The sequence below is a fragment of the Uranotaenia lowii genome, chromosome 2 (genome assembly GCF_029784155.1).
Source record: "Uranotaenia lowii strain MFRU-FL chromosome 2, ASM2978415v1, whole genome shotgun sequence".
In the NCBI taxonomy this organism is placed as follows: domain Eukaryota; kingdom Metazoa; phylum Arthropoda; class Insecta; order Diptera; family Culicidae; genus Uranotaenia; species Uranotaenia lowii.
Genome location: NC_073692.1, coordinates 111810812 through 111826815, shown reverse-complemented (window position 1 = coordinate 111826815; position 16004 = coordinate 111810812). Strand labels below are relative to the sequence as shown.

The following is a 16004-nucleotide window of genomic DNA, read 5'->3' as shown; positions in this document are numbered from 1 at the left end:
TTTTTCTTGGAAACAAAAGTTGGAAGTTCAGGAAAATATCGTTTCCAATTATTCCTTAAAATATTAGATGTGAGTCGAATTAAAAAATGTTTTAGCAAGGTTTACATTCTAACATCTATTTGGCGTGTCAAACCACTGCGCAACGCCCGGGCATTCGAGATGGCTCTTGCTAGAAGCTCATAATCTCAGCTAACAAATTCAAAAGGGCAAAATTTTAAAATAACATTCAAAGAATTTTTCAATTTCTTACTTTATGAAGCCAAACTCCATAGTATGAAGATAGTTATTTGGTAGTGAAAATAACCCTAATAATATTATGGTCTATAAAAAATCAAAAGAAATAATTTAAACAATGATTTATAAATGACAACACATCATGATGCACAAAACCATAGGAATGTCGTAAATGAATCTGTCACATCCTGAATTTGTTCAGTTAGCATTCAAGTCAAAAAAAATGAGAAAATCTAAGCAATTTTTTCAATATTTGGAAAAATCTAATCGATGAGAAAAGTTCAAAATAAGATATTTGAATTCAACGTTACAATACCACTTTCACAACAACCATGTTCAAGCCGTTTTTTTAATAATTCGTTTATTTGACACGGCTCACACTTTTCAGTATTACTCCTGTCGTATTTGATTTTTATTTTGATGAAATTGTCTCAACAAACTTCGCAAAAATGATGAACTGTGAAATCTTAAAAAAAAAAGGAATGTGTAATGAGGAATGTGAATCAATCGGTGCCAGATACGGATATTTTACCTTAATATTCTAGCAGCTGGACCACACCAACTTTTTTTTAAACCCTACGTTGAAAACCTGGACTAGTCTAGATAAGCCCATGCCATCTGAAATACTTTTCCTAGATTGATTGGCTTTATTCAGATTTTATCAGTCCTTCATAAGTAACTTACTGTATACATATTGGAGAAATTTTTTGAAGGGTTTAGTTTAAAAAGTTTGCTTACAAAATATGTTAGTTTAGATTTCATCAAAGGGATTTAATGTTCATAAAGAAGAGAAAGTTCAAACCACTCGCGGACATAATTCGTTTCTGAATCGGTCCCTCTGATGAAGGTTTGGTTGTCATTCATAAACCAATGATTCTTGTTCATACACAAATATTCTGAAACAACCTGAGGTGTTTATAATCATCACTTTGTTTAAATGAGTAAAAAGTTAAAGTTTTAAAAATTAAAAAAAGAATTGCGGAAATTCTGGACTTCCGACTTTTTGAAATGAAAGCTTATTTTGTGCTTCCCATCCAACCAAATTTCATCAATGTTTTCGAAAGCCTTTTTGTTGTATGAGTGAAGCCCGGTGTTCAATCGTCGCATAGAACTTTACGCTCAGCTGACGTCATTCTGTCAGTGGCCTTATATTCAGAATAGCCAACGATTCTGTTAACTGTCAATTGAGCATTGTTGGTAAAGATCTATTGCACTTTGCTGGTGGCCAAGAATCGGATCATCGAAACGGCAAACAATTGGTACGGCGGCCAAGTAATTGGAGCACTGCAGTGAATACTTTGCATACATTTTGCTCACATTACTGAAAGTTCCATAGAGAAAACATATTTTTGTTGAACTCTAAGCAAGTTAGCAAGTAAATTTTTCAAAGGATGTTCTATGGTGCACTCAACAAGAAGGTTGGAATCTTAAAAAAAAGGGTAAACCATGCCTTAGGTGCCAAGGTCGGGTACATTTACCCTAGTTACAAGTTCCCACCTCTCCCACCATTTTGTAAGCAGATGTGAACAGTTTTGAGAAGCGCAGACAAGAAATTGATTCATTTCCTCTTTTGGGTCGTCGTCTTTCGGTTGAGGTTTGAAATATATGTATGTAAACGAAAGATTTCAAAAGGTAAGCACCGGGGACCACCCACTTTAAATTTTGTTCGATTGACGAGCGAAGAAACAGGAAGCATCGAGCGTCCGGCATCGAGCCCACTTAGCTGTACTTGCGCACGACACCGGTTCCTTAAAGGAGTGTGAAATTAACAGTAATTGACGAATACGTTGTGGGTGGGTGGTAGTTATTGTTGTCATGGTTTCCAACAGCTGATCTTTGTCATGTGTCATTTCCACACAAAACGTTTAGCCAGACACCGGTGAGTTGCCGGTAATTTTGGATGAATTGTTGGTTTTTTACTTGGCTTTTTTGGGCATGACACAACAAATAAACGAAAACGCCCACCAGTGACCTTGAATGTTATGTGAATCGACTATACAGTAGACAAAGTGTCAATTCATTGAAACTGAGAGTGATATTTCTTAAACGAGATTCGCCGATGACTTAGAAATATTTGAAAAATCTAATTCGTACCGTCACTTCCAAAAAAAAGTGTAAAATCAAGTTTTACCTAGTTTACCAAAATATTGCCTTCTCACGGTCACGAGAATTTTCCATTCATTTTTTATTAACAAGTTGTAAAACCATACAGTTGATACACTGTCGGCATCACTAAAATAAATATACACTAGACCGCTGCATAAAATGACTTTAAGCTCCCATATACTTTTTCGATGTCTTGTGGATCACCAAGCATCATTGTAGATTTTAGGATGATTTGGTTGGTTCCTGATTTAGCGCAAAGCGTTTCAATTAAGAAGATATTTTTGCGTATAAAATAATCCAGAAAAATTCAAATAAGCTTTTAATGAAGTTTGTATTTAATTATTGGTTTTGCCTATTCTACAGCTTCATTTTTGGTAAAACGAGAAAATGCTTAGTATTTCATGAAAAAAGTTATGACCATTTTCAAATTAGAAATCTGAATTCAATGAATATTATTGAAAATTGGCAGGTTTTTCTGGCTAGAGCTTTCACTAATTTAAAAAAATGTTTTTGTCAAGATGAAATGATAGTTGACTTCCATTGGCTATGCAAAGCAGTTTTTGCGATTATTTATTTTCATCCTACGGTTAGACAGCTTTTAAATGAGCAGTATAAAATTTGAAAAAAAAAAATATTTTGATAACATTATGATATGATGATATGCTATGATTTTGCATAACATCGAATATTTTTTTTGGGGTAAAAGTTAGGTTTAAGGTTTGTTTACATGAAATGTTGTGCAAGCATAAAGAAGAATTTAAAAATCCAAAGAACTTTCAGCACATCTCTGGTGAACTTTGAATGAAAAAAATGTTATCCCATACAAATTTCTTTACAAAATTTAAACTCGTTGCGCTTATTCAGAACTGAATGAACCGCCTCCAAATTTTTTATTGCTATTTGTGGCAGTAAAAACAACCAAAACAAGTTATGGGAGGTGTGAAAATGAAAAAATTGAATTTTAAATACAAAGCATGCAGCGGTCTAAACTAAGAAAATAAGCTAATACAGAAAAGTCATTTAGTACGCTTACGATAGTTTAAACTCTTTTTTATGATTCAATCATAGTAAAATTATTTGTAATTTTCTTTCTTGATAGTCTTTATTTAAAAAGTTCATCAGCAGTGAAGGCTGTATTTACATTCTTATAAAGTTGGTCCGTTGTTTATTGTGATGAAATTTTTTTATAAAATATATATGGTGAGTACTGATGTGGTCTAGCGGATAGGCTGGCGCAAGTCTGGTTTTAGTATGCCAGGCATACTGGGTTCAATTCCCGGTATCGGCAAGAAAAACTTTTGAGTTCGAAATCAATAAGTTGCCGAAAAGTAAGATGTTTTTCGATGGTGTGATTTATAAATGTTACTGTCCTCTTGAACAAAAGAAACACATTCAAAAGGCAACATATATATGAAGAAAAAAACAATATTGCTTATGAAAAAAAACTTTTTTGAATCAAAAGTAAAGGACGAGGATATTATGACAGTTATGCTGAAGAAAATGAAGAACATTATTTTGATTTGTAGTTCAAGAAGTTATTTTAATTTTTTTGATAAATTGGCTTAGAAAACCAAAATTAGTTGAAATCAAGGGGTCATTCCTAAACTTCGTGATATTTTTCAACAGGGAAAACTTCCAGTTATCACATATTATATAATTTCATGCAAAATAAGTTTTTAAAACATTTAAATAAGTAAAATGGCTCAAGAAAATATTTAAAATGTGGTTCGTGTATTATGGGCGACCCCAAATTAAAAATGGATGCCAAATTTGTGTTCAGCATCCCAAAATTATGTGAATTACATGTTTTTTCACAATGAAAAAATCAGAAAACGATAGAATTCTTAAAAATTCATAATTGAATGCTAGTTGAGTTTATAAGGTAGCTATCGTTTGAGGTAAAACATTAAGATATTGAATAAGTTTTGGTTGAATTAAGTGTTATGTCAATGTCCATTGAAATAAATGGTCGATTTGATATGCAAAAGCTCTATAAAATAATAATTATTTTCCATATGCCTTTTACTTAGATAAAAACTAGATGTGCCTACACTTGACCGGTCAGAGTCGAGCCAAAAAAAGGTCAAACGGTTTTGGGTTCTTTTTAGGACCAATAACAACTGTGCAAATTTCGGTGGCTCTAGGATTTGAAATCAGCTGTACCAAAATATCAAAATTGGAAATTAGTATGGAAAATGACACTTTTTGTTCAAAAAATCCTACAGCCTCGTTGTTGCACCGATCTCAAATTTTCAAGCTGCTTCTTACTGCTGAAGATTCAAAGACAACTTTGCCCAATATCGTGAACCTCTAAGTTATGACGGTTTCAAAATTGGATAATTACAATTTAATATTTTATTTTTTTCACATCTTTTCAAATGGCACCCCAGCACTGAATTTGAGCAATGTCATATTCTGCGTCAATTTGCTATGGGAGCCCTTTTTTACCCTTTTTCAAACTTTGGATGTGTAAATTAAAAAAAATTCAACAAGTTGGTTTTTTATATCGATTTGACCAATAAGGCGAAGAATAAATCCAGGTAAAATCCGGGATTTTTCAATAACATCCAGGCCAAATTTTGTATAAAATAACTGGGTATACCCGAATAAAATCGGACAATCTGGAAAACTTACTTTAGACCTAATCTTTCCTTGCCACGATGGACGGTGTGGAAACTGAGGCTAGAATTGAGGCTGTCTTCCTGCTGGCATTGTTCCAATCCTAATAGTTATGTTCTGTAAGATTTAGATTTTTTAAATTTAAGCTTCATTGATCGAATGAAAACAGCAATTAACCCATAAATAAATGAAAAAATGGAAAATCAAAACTATAAAGTTTGTTATCTCGAAAATAAGTTTCATGCACTTAAACATCATGCGTGGAGTAAAATTTAGTTTGAGCATTGAATCAACGCGAAATGGCTTAATTTCTTTGAAACTTAATAAAAGCGTGAATTTAACAGTGATTTGGTTTCAAAAATAAAGATAGAAAAAATATATTTAATCTAGGATAAAAATCGATGGCAATGACTGATAAAGCCAATAATTTGCCTAATCAATTCCATTGTATGGGATTTTTTTAAATATCTGACGGATTTGCACCGGAAATTTTCAGATTTTCTCAAACATTTTCAATTCTGTTAATTTTTGCGAATTCAAACTCATAATTTAAAGTAGATTTATCAAATTTCTTATTTTTGAGATATTTCAAATTTAAATTTTTTAAAAAAGAACAATCTTAATCACCAAATATTTATCGAAAAATACACCAAAATATGCCATTTACACCTTAAAAAATAATGAAAGAAATCATGACAATTAATCTCTATTTCGTATTGAAAACTAACAATTCTCGAAAATTGCAATCACATATACAGGTAGCGAGGGCATCTTACAGTGTCCGAGCAAAAGTATTTGTCAATGCAAGGTATTTATAGTCTAATTAAATGGCAAATAAATTTTTTTTTCTAGCAAAAAATAATCTTACCTCGAATATCTTTGGAGATAAAAATAAATCATATTTGAAATTTCCGGCTAAATTTAAAGACCCGTGGAGCAAATTTAGAGAATCTTTAAAACAGTCCCACGTTCAAAATTTCTTAAAATCTCGATTGTAAAAAAATAAACTCTTCGTTTGCCTAATAAAATTCAGATAATGAATGTACAATTTATATAAAATCAGTTTTAAACATATGGACTCTTCAATGCTATAGGTTTATATGAATCAAGGTGACCCGGTGTCCTTTGCTATACCTTTAAAAAAATTAATGACATTAGTGAAAATAATTTCAACTAATTTAAACTGTGACCCAGAAATGGGTCTTGACTCAAACATTCATACCGTATTTGTTTTTAACCGGGTGGCGCACTAGTTTTGCTGTCAAAGCGTTTTTTATATGCAGATGACAGCAGACAGCCACGAGATGAAAACAAATACGCTATTAGTCAGCGGAGCGTTTTTTTTAAAACAATAATTCCGACTGTGTAATTTCAAATGAAAGGCGAATAAAAGTTATACCGAGTGTCGAAGTTTATCGGTTTGAAATATCAATTAACATAGTTCTATTCGTTTCTCCACACTCTACCCTTCCTATTTCGTGAAGGAACCAAATCATGATAGAAATATTTCTTAAATTTAAATACTCTTACCCCCTCACTTTGGGAGCTATTCTTCCCCCTTCCTATCCTACGGAGGAAAAAACCTTAAATAGTCTTTGTTAAAGTTTTGTATCCAATTACCTTTTGCTGTTAAATTAGATTGCATTTGAATAAAAAGTTCTCGCGTCATCCAAAAATCTCCTCCTCCCTCCTCTCTCCGCCTCTTCTCAATAGAGAAAGACAATAGTCCAAACACATAAAATATTTCTCGAACCAAAATATGCTCTCACGCCAAATTTGGTGTCATTTGCTCGACTAGTTCTCGAGTTATGCAAAAAATTATGTGGGAGACCTCCTCCCCACTTCTCATTCCTCCAGTGGAAGAAAAGATCGTAGAAACATTTCTTGTACCTAAATATCTTCCTATGTCTAAATTGGTTTCATTCGCACGATTACTTTTCGAATTATGCAAAAAATTGTATAGGAGACCGCCTCTCCCCTTCATATCTCCCCAATGGAAGTGGGGAGGAGTCCCAATTAATCACAGACACATTTCTCGTACCCAATTAATTACCCATATTAACTTTAAATAAAAAAAAAATAAACAGACAGCCAGAGGGAAATGGTTACAGTTATAAAAAGAAAAATTATGATGATAACATAAACCACAATAAATAATCTTGTTGTTGGATGCAGCTATGAGCTAATATTCATTATAAAGGCTAAAGATTGCAAAAATTCCTTAAAAAGCGTTGACAACAAGTATCTGTTTGAATTTTTATTTAAAGTAAAATTTTTACAAGTAAAAATTTTTCTAAAAAACCTTTCTTTTTGTTCAGTTTTTTATAATAGGATCGAAGGTGAGAAAAATAAAGGAAAAAATTAAAATCCGAACCAATTAACTATCATTGCTACTGACATTGTTTTCATGTTTTAAAAGTTCGTTCCTGAACTGGTATAGTTAGGTTAAATTTTCCATTAAACTCACCATCAAAAGTTCAACGAATCGAAGGGAATTAACCATTTATAGCGTAATAATAGTATGTGTTGATAATGAAAACAAGAACCGATTGACGGTGAAAGTTAAGGCCCATAAAATGGTGCTTCCTAAAAATTTAATGACACAGTACGGTTTCGGCTTTCATTCGGCTGCTTCATTCACTTTCCTCAGATTGGATTTAGTTAGTTAGTTAGTTTGCTACATAGTGAATGGTCAATTTTGCCCTAGCCCGACATACTGAAACACATAAGGAAATACGTATCATTCGGCTATGCTATGCCCTGTCTCTAAAACCCATTTGAGTGTGAGCATAGGCATGAACGTAATTAAGATTTATGACTTTGAAAACTGCGATCCCCAATGCATTGTTGGGGAGATTGATTGGGACGACGGACGGTCTGTGGACTGAATGAAAGAGGGGTGGTGGTTTTTTTAGCTTCCAAATCAACGGGAATATCAATACTTTCAAGCACACTGCGCTGCACAGGAAGGTCATCAATACCTTCCTGTGCAGCGCAGTGTGCTTGAACAATGATAAGTATTGATTCGCGGTTTCGAATCGTCCCCATCATCGCGCCTAGACGATTCGATGAGTAAATGACCCTGATTTCCGCAATTGGTTCCAGATTTTACACTTTACACTATTCTCGGTGACTGTCAGTTTTCACCGATAAAGCTTAAAAAAGGAGTGTTCCAAAGATAAAGGAGAAAATGTGTTGTTCCTGTTATAATTGTCGAAATCCAATTGTTTGATAGAGAAACGAGAAACTTATTTCGCCTATCAATGATCAATTTTTAACCAAAAAGAATTAATCTCAGTCATGAGGGCATAAAATTTCTCACTTGATTCTGAATGCTTGCACCACATTTCGTTAAAAAATGTTAATTGATGTAGCAAACTCTATAATTTGTGCTCAAGATTTTTGCTAATTTTATGCTTTGAAAAGCAGTTAACTCTGTTCTACAAAAAATGTCACGGTCACCAAATAATTTAGAAACATTCCTTAAGTTGAATCCTAGAAAAATTTCATATGAACAAGTCATGAAGACTTGTGAAAGTTTTTTTTTCGGTTCAATACGAGTATGACAAGAAGTGTGACGGTCGCCAAATAACTGAGACTTTTGCATCGATCAATTTGAGGTTTAAACCTTATCTAAATAACTAGCTTTTTACTTACCGAAAGCACCCGATCCAGTTCTTTGGTTTTACGATGAGATTTTTTCTTGCTACTCCTACTGCTGGGACAGAGATTATCCTCGCCAGGTCCACTCCCTCGCCTGCCAATCCCACATCCGCCACTATCCCCATTGCATTGTCGGTGATTGTTCAGCAGGTTTTTACAACCATGGCGATGGTGGTAGGAATTCAGACCGTTCAGATGGGTTTGATGAAAGTTTGCGAAGCGGGACCGATTGTGATTGGTGTGTCGTCGTAATCGGACTTCCGAATCCCGAAGTCGATCCTCCACCGCTTTGTCTAACTCATCCGAAGCTAGCTCGTCTAGCTCGACGTGGCCATCGTCCGAGTCTTGGATGTTCGGATCCAAGTCGTCGTCATCGTCGTTCTGTTCGTGATCGGCCACCATTGCTTCGTCCTCGTCCGTGATCGATTCCTCCGAGTCGTGCTCGATACCTTCGTCATCGTTGTCTGGAAAGAGAAGAATGTTTGAAGTTATTAAAACAGTTCCACTTTAAACTGCTCCAAGTATGAAACAAAGTAAGAATCCTATTGTTGGCGTTAGATTTTAATCGTAAATGTTGAAAAAGTTTATAACCCTGAAAAGGAAAAGTCCTCGCAACAACATGACAATGCTGCGTGCATAAACGGCAGTAATGCGTGCCAAAATCATCTTTTTTTTTTCGGAAACGAAATGGGTTTTCCCAAGGGGTGAGCCAAACTCAGTCCTTGGTTCGACCTCTTTTCGCAGCCGACCACCATTGGATACAAATCACGGAGCGGATTCGATAATAAAGTCAGCTGCCCATGTGGACACCATTGGCACCATTAGTGACCATTGCCGAAGATCATTTTACAAGTTCTAGTTTGTAGACTAGGTTTTTGTCGGAAGCCTTATGCATAAATAGAAATTTTAGTCTAAATTGTAAATAACATAGCTCTCTAAAAATTTTGTTATGTTAGCGAGTATGATACCAAGCAACCAAAAGTCTCGTTAAAAAGGTTAACCACAGCTTAATAAGCTCCATCAATGAGCTGGTGTTCATTTCATTCAGCCCAAAATTTAAGTTCTTATTAAAACTTTGAAATTCCATTACAAATTTGAACGGCCTTCTGTTCAGCACACAAGTAATCGTGAAATAAGCAAATAAATTTAATAATTTTTTTGAGTTCTTATCCATCGTTTGAGAGAACGTTCCAAGAATCAGCACACATGAATCGATTTCGATTTCTACTTATTGCATAGAATTATCAATACAGCTGGTGTAACATTATCTAATTTATAAATGCCTCCTCTCGAAACACCAAACGGATCCCAAATAAGCACCATAGATTTATTGCCACAAATTGGTTTCCAGTGGCGAGAACTAACTTTAAGCAACGACCAATCGAACCGCAAGAATTAAGACCCAGATCGTGACTCAGAAAAGTGCGCACGCGGTCACTTCCATCGGCAGCAACCATCAAAAGGCCAAAACTGGGTCCAACATATATGTTGAAATCTCGCTTTTCCGCTTCCCTCCGCACTTTCCTACAGAAGTCCAAAGGTGCTTCGCAGGTTCCGAATCTAATTCGAAATGTCCCGCCGCAGGTGAATAATGGTATAGATACTTGGTGCCACCGCTGCTGCTGCTAGCCATCCAGCCACCCACCCACCCATCATCATCATCATCAATGAATGCTGCCCGAATGAAAAGAGTTTGAATTGCCGCAGCACACATGCTTGACCTTCAACTCACTCGGCTTGGCATCACCGATCCAAGATCTTGACAGCAACCGTTTCTCCATTGCATCGGAGTCGCCAGGTTTGAGCTTTTCCGCTACACATAACGGACTCCCGGGCTTGTTTAGTAGTTGGACTTTGAAGTTCAATCAAAATACATGAAAATTGAATTAAACAGAAACTACGGTGGAACCTATACCTAAATAGTTGATCGTTGCAAAGGCGCAGCTCAGTTCCAGATTCCGACTGCAAAGTAACATGGGTTGGAAACTGCTACGGCGAAGTTTATGTTTTTATTCCACCCGACCCAATCTGACAATCGTGATGTGTTTTTTCTTAGCTGCCAGAGGAAACTCTGACACCCTAGCGGTTCCATAAATCTCCATTAGCTTCGGTTTGCTACTCATGTAGGTCCATATTTAAGTTGTTTATGACATTTGGAGAAAATAGAACAACTTTTGGCGCAGTTACACTGAACTTTTAAATGTTTTCGTCAGGCTGCACATAAGATTTTTTTTTGTTATTGATTACTAGCTGCTCTACCTGGCCTTGCTCGAATCGAAACTGAAATCTTGAGTTTCTCATTAATTGAAATTTATTGTATATTTTAATCTACGGAAATAGAATATTCAGCCTTGCGCAGCACTTTCAGCTCCCGATCAGCTCTAGATGGTTCCCAGGAAACACGAAAGTTCTATCAGAAACTCAACGCATCCCGCCAAGGCTTCGTGCCGCAAGCCGAAGTTTGGCGGGATAAGAACGGAGACATCGTCGGCCGGACAATCATGAGGTGATCAAAGAGTGGAAGCACCCCTTCGATGAACAGATGCAAAAGTACTAGACGGTGCTTTGGGGGAGGAAACATCGCCGTTTATACCCCAACCCCCCTCCTTCCCCACGGATTTTTTTTTTTTCAAAATAAAATTTTCACCGTAGTATCGGGAAATTACTTCATCTTAAAAGGTGTTTATTTTGTCCTTGGGAACCTTTTTACCGTAATGGCAAGATGCCAAATCCGGCCAAAACAGTAGGGGAGAATGAGGATACTTGATCCCTGGGGATACTTGATTCCTTAGCTATATCTCCAAATTGGAATGTCGTACAAAGATCAAATGTTCTAGAAAAATGTGCCAAATGGAACAAAACAGCAATGGTTGAAGCTCAAAAAATTTTAACAAAATAAGTTTTTGAGTTATTGAACTTTGAACATTTGAACAAAATTTCACAAGAAGTGACTTGAAGATCTTTTTTCATCATTTTAAAATTTTCCTAACATGGAAATATTATAACAAAAATATTTATTCCAATACATCAATCTTTCGAGTGTAAAATGAACTTCAAAATACAATTTTTTAAAGCGATGCAAAACTCCTAACTTTTTTCAGAAAAAGTTTTCTAAAATGTTGATTTTGGGTACAATTGATCCCTAATATATGGGTACAAATGATCCCGGTATATTCTTCTTCTCAATAGATCGTGGTCATTGCTGATTACGAGATTACTAATATTTATCCAAAAGCTAATATTCATCCATCAATTATCTGAACAAATGGCTAAAATAATTGATTTTCTCTTGTTTATAAAAAATTGCGCCCGTAAGTATGCAATGTCATAAGGGTTGAGAATAAGCCATGGCCGTAGGAACGGGGGGGAGGGTTTTGGGGGTTAAACCCCCCCCCCCATGAGGGTCCAAAAAAGCAAGCGAGGTATTCTACTCTACACTCCAAATTTCAAATTCATAAAAAAAATTATGATAATAGAGCAAAGATATTCAAGAGTTACTATCTGAATTAGAAACTTATACAAAAACCTCAAAAACCCATTTCAAGTTCAAAATTCTGCTACAGTTTTTCAAAATTTTCTCACTTGTCCTAGAATAAGGTTGTCATATTTTTTTCAGCACGTATCCGTACCGGACAAATCCGGGCTGTTTTATATAAAAACCTGGCAAAATCCGGGTATTTGATTTCAAAATGCTCGTCCAAATCCAGGCAATATCGGGCAATTTTGGTCAAAACCTGGGAATTACACATAAAAAATCTAGAAAAAAAACTTAAATAACCTTTATGATAATTTTTTTAAACTTGCTGCAAAAATTTTGGACGCATAAATAAAAAAAATTACAACACAATTTGTTTTCATAAGTTTGATTTAAGAATGAGAATTAGAACAAACCCGGGCAAAATCCGGACTTCTTCAATGAAATCTGGGCTACCGGGTCGGACCAGACTTTTCCCAAATTCTATATGAAATATCCGGGCCCATCCGGTAAAAACCGGGAAATTTGCCAACCGTATCATAGAAATTCAGGTCTGAATATTTAATTTTAAATTAAACTCGTTTTGGAGGTTCTGGTTCAATATTCCTACAAACAAATTCGTTTGTCTAGATATTTTCGTATTTCTGATTTTGTATCACGTTTAGGATTCTTGATTTTAAGTTCGAATAATCATACGAAATTATGATTGAAAAGCTGCTTTAAAATATTTGTTCGAACTCGGATTTGCATTTCATATCAAATTTAATTATTGTTTCTCGAAAATCAAATGGATTTTCAATATTTTTATAATAGTTTTCCGAATATGGAAAAAGAAGAAATTTGTTTTATATTCAAATTCGTAGTTCTTGAACTTTATTCTAACACAATATTTAAACATTAAAAGTTTCTAAGTGGCAATCCAAAATTGAAAACCAGATTCTGATTCATTATTCGAAATTCACATTTTGAACCAGATTCACGAAACAGATTAAAAATAAATAATTGAAATAATAAATTTAGATTAAACCAGCACTACAGAATTTAAATAATATGAATATGAATGAGGGCTCTACGATTTGGCTTATGAAGTTCTGATCTTTAATTAAGATTCGGAAATCGTATTTTTTGTACATTTCGGAAATCGTATGGAAATTCAGAAACATTCAGGTTTAGAATTCAGATTTAAAATTTAGAAAAAGATTTAGCTTGTAAAATAGATTTTCAATCGACATAAAGTTGTTTAGAAAGTCTAGAGAACATAAACTTAAAAATTTGCTTGTCAACTCAATTCAGATTTCAAAGTTTTTAATCAGAATAAGTACCCAAAATTCAGCTGAAAATCACAAATATAAAGTAGAGTTTGAGTTGATTTTCATGCAAAATATCTTAAATTATATTTTTAAAAAATCTTCACAGGATTTTAGTATGGAATTGATTGTTTATGTAAAATATTTTATATTTAAGAAACATGTACCTGATCTACCCCTAAAAAATCTGCACAATTATTTTTTTTTATTTTTGCGGTGTATTGAAAAACATAATTAATATTACAGCTTTTTTTAAAGCCAAATTTCAAACTAAAATCATAAATTTTGTGCAAGTTTGCATCATGAAAATTTGATTCGGAAATTTTCTATCACTCAATGATTTTTTTTGGAAAATTATATTTATTTCATCAATGGTTAGAATCTTGGAACTTGCAAAAGAGTTTAGAGAATTGGGCTTGTTTGATTTGAGTATAGAATAAGTTTTTTTTTAAGAAATTGAAGGCTGTCAGACTTTTAAACAAATTTAAAAAATTTGACCATCGATGAAAGCAAATTTCATATATTGTTTCTAGAGGTTTCATAACAAAAAAATTAGCTCACCCTTTAGGTTAAGGACCAATTTTCTAAAGTTACTTTGTTTAAGGTTTTATCAGTGACTTTTTACCATCCCTGTGGCATTCGTGTCTTCTCTTAAGTAACAATTACATACGAAAACTATTACTGAGTACTTGAAAATTAATAATCATATAGTTAAAAACATTTTTTTTAATTTTTTTTTAATTCGTGTGTTGTTAGACAAAAAATCATAGGTAAAAATCAGTCACCAAAACCCCCCCCCATGAGTTGGTTCTTCCTACGGCCCTGGAATAAGCTATAGATTTTTTTTCCTGACAATTATAGATTGTGAAATGAGAACAAACATGACCAAAATAGTCAATTAACATTCTATCTTGGAGTTTTGTTTGATTTTTTCCATGGATTAGGCCTTCCTGAATAAAGGATCAAGTTTCCCTTAACTTAAAAAATATAGCAATTTTTTTACTCCCACGAAAATGCTTCTAGTTCATCTACGGGTTCAAGTATCGTTCTAATTTTAGGAGCATAGAAACTTGAAGTTACACGCTGTCAGAGAATGTAAAAGAGTGCGAGTTGCTAAACTTTTCCAAAAAGATTTGGTGAAAATAAGAAAAAGCGATCAAGTATCCCCACTCTCCCCTACGGAACAACCGTTTTTCTTCAGGAACGGCTGCAGACGTTTATTCAAACAGTTTTTCACGTAAATTTCTTGGTTCACAGTCCCGGAAGCTATGAAAATGCTGCTTTTCAAGCCACAGGTAAAGATGGCTTGCCAAACCAGATATTTCTTCGCGAACTTTGACAGTTTCATGAGCTTGAAAATATCTGCTACCTTTCCCCTTCTTTTTGCCGTATAAAACTCCTGTCCCGGAAGCTGCTTGTAGTCGGCTTTGACGTAGGTTTCGTCGTCCATTACCACGCAGTCAAACTTCGTCAGCATCCTCGTGTACAGCCTCCGGGATCGCGCTTTGGCCGTCGTATTTTGTTTGTCATCGCGATTTGGAATCACTTCCATCTTGTAAGTCGATAGTCCGGCTCGATTTTTGGCTCGATGCACGGTTGTAGACGATACACCCAGCTTATTTGCAGCATCTCGGGGAGAGAGGTTAGGGTTTCGCTTGAAACTACCGGCAACTCTCTTTGTCGTCTCAGCGGCTTCCGGTTTTCGATTTCCCCCCGATCCAGACTTCCTGGCTGGCGACAAACGTTCCCCAAACACTTTAATTACATTTGTAACGGTTGATTTGTCAACTTTTAGCGATTTTGCCAGCTTTGCGTGCGAGTAGCTCGGATTCTCGCAAAATTTTGATACGCTGCTCTTCTTCCTTGGACGGGATTTTGACAACTGAAGAGTGAATTCCAAAATCAAAATAGGAGCAACATTCTACACACACACACACACCTTCAAAATAAGGGGTGCTCAGGTTTTTTAAATGCAAAATTGAAAGAAATACGTCAAGTTGATATTGACCAAATTTCGACCGTATCACCCTTTAAGCGCTTCTGTGGGCACTCCTTAAGGTAAATCTGCCCGTTTACGACCGGCACGATCGTCTCGAAGGCGGCGCTCCGCTTTCCACAAGAGCAGATCGCTTGCCACACCATGTACTTTTTGGCAAACTGCTTGCGAATCTCCTCCGGAACGCTGAATTTGCCCTCTGCGAAGAACAACAGCATCTTACCGATGTCCCCATGTCCCTTTTTTTTCTTGATTATGAGCTACTTTTTCTTACTAGCGTCATTTAGAAATATTTGAGAAAATCATGCGGAAAAAACATTTTTTAATTTTAATAATATAACCGTTTGCATGAAACAAAGTGATCTAAATGTCTAGTAACTAGTCTGTCCATGAATATAAGAGGAATTGATCTTCCGTAATAATTCAATATTTATATACCGTACACTTTATCGCATAATGCTCAACGACTTGACGAAGAAAAACAATGCTTAGCTTAGCTTAGCTTGATTGACTACTCACATCCACCTTAATCATTGAGCCCGAAATACTTTATCAACAGTTTTTGAAGTATATATGTATCATTTCTAATCTATTTTGCAAAGTA

At 34.9% G+C, this 16004-nt stretch overlaps 1 protein-coding gene across 1 annotated transcript in view; it reads right to left on the bottom strand.

The window, feature by feature from the left end:
• LOC129741779 (protein spire-like) overlaps positions 1–16004 on the bottom strand; it is a 432182-nt gene that overhangs the window by 241977 nt on the left and 174201 nt on the right. Inside the window, exon 4 of the mRNA XM_055733564.1 lies at positions 8617–9086. Within this exon, the coding sequence (XP_055589539.1) occupies positions 8617–9086 (470 nt within the window). The remainder of the gene's footprint in view (positions 1–8616; positions 9087–16004) is intronic.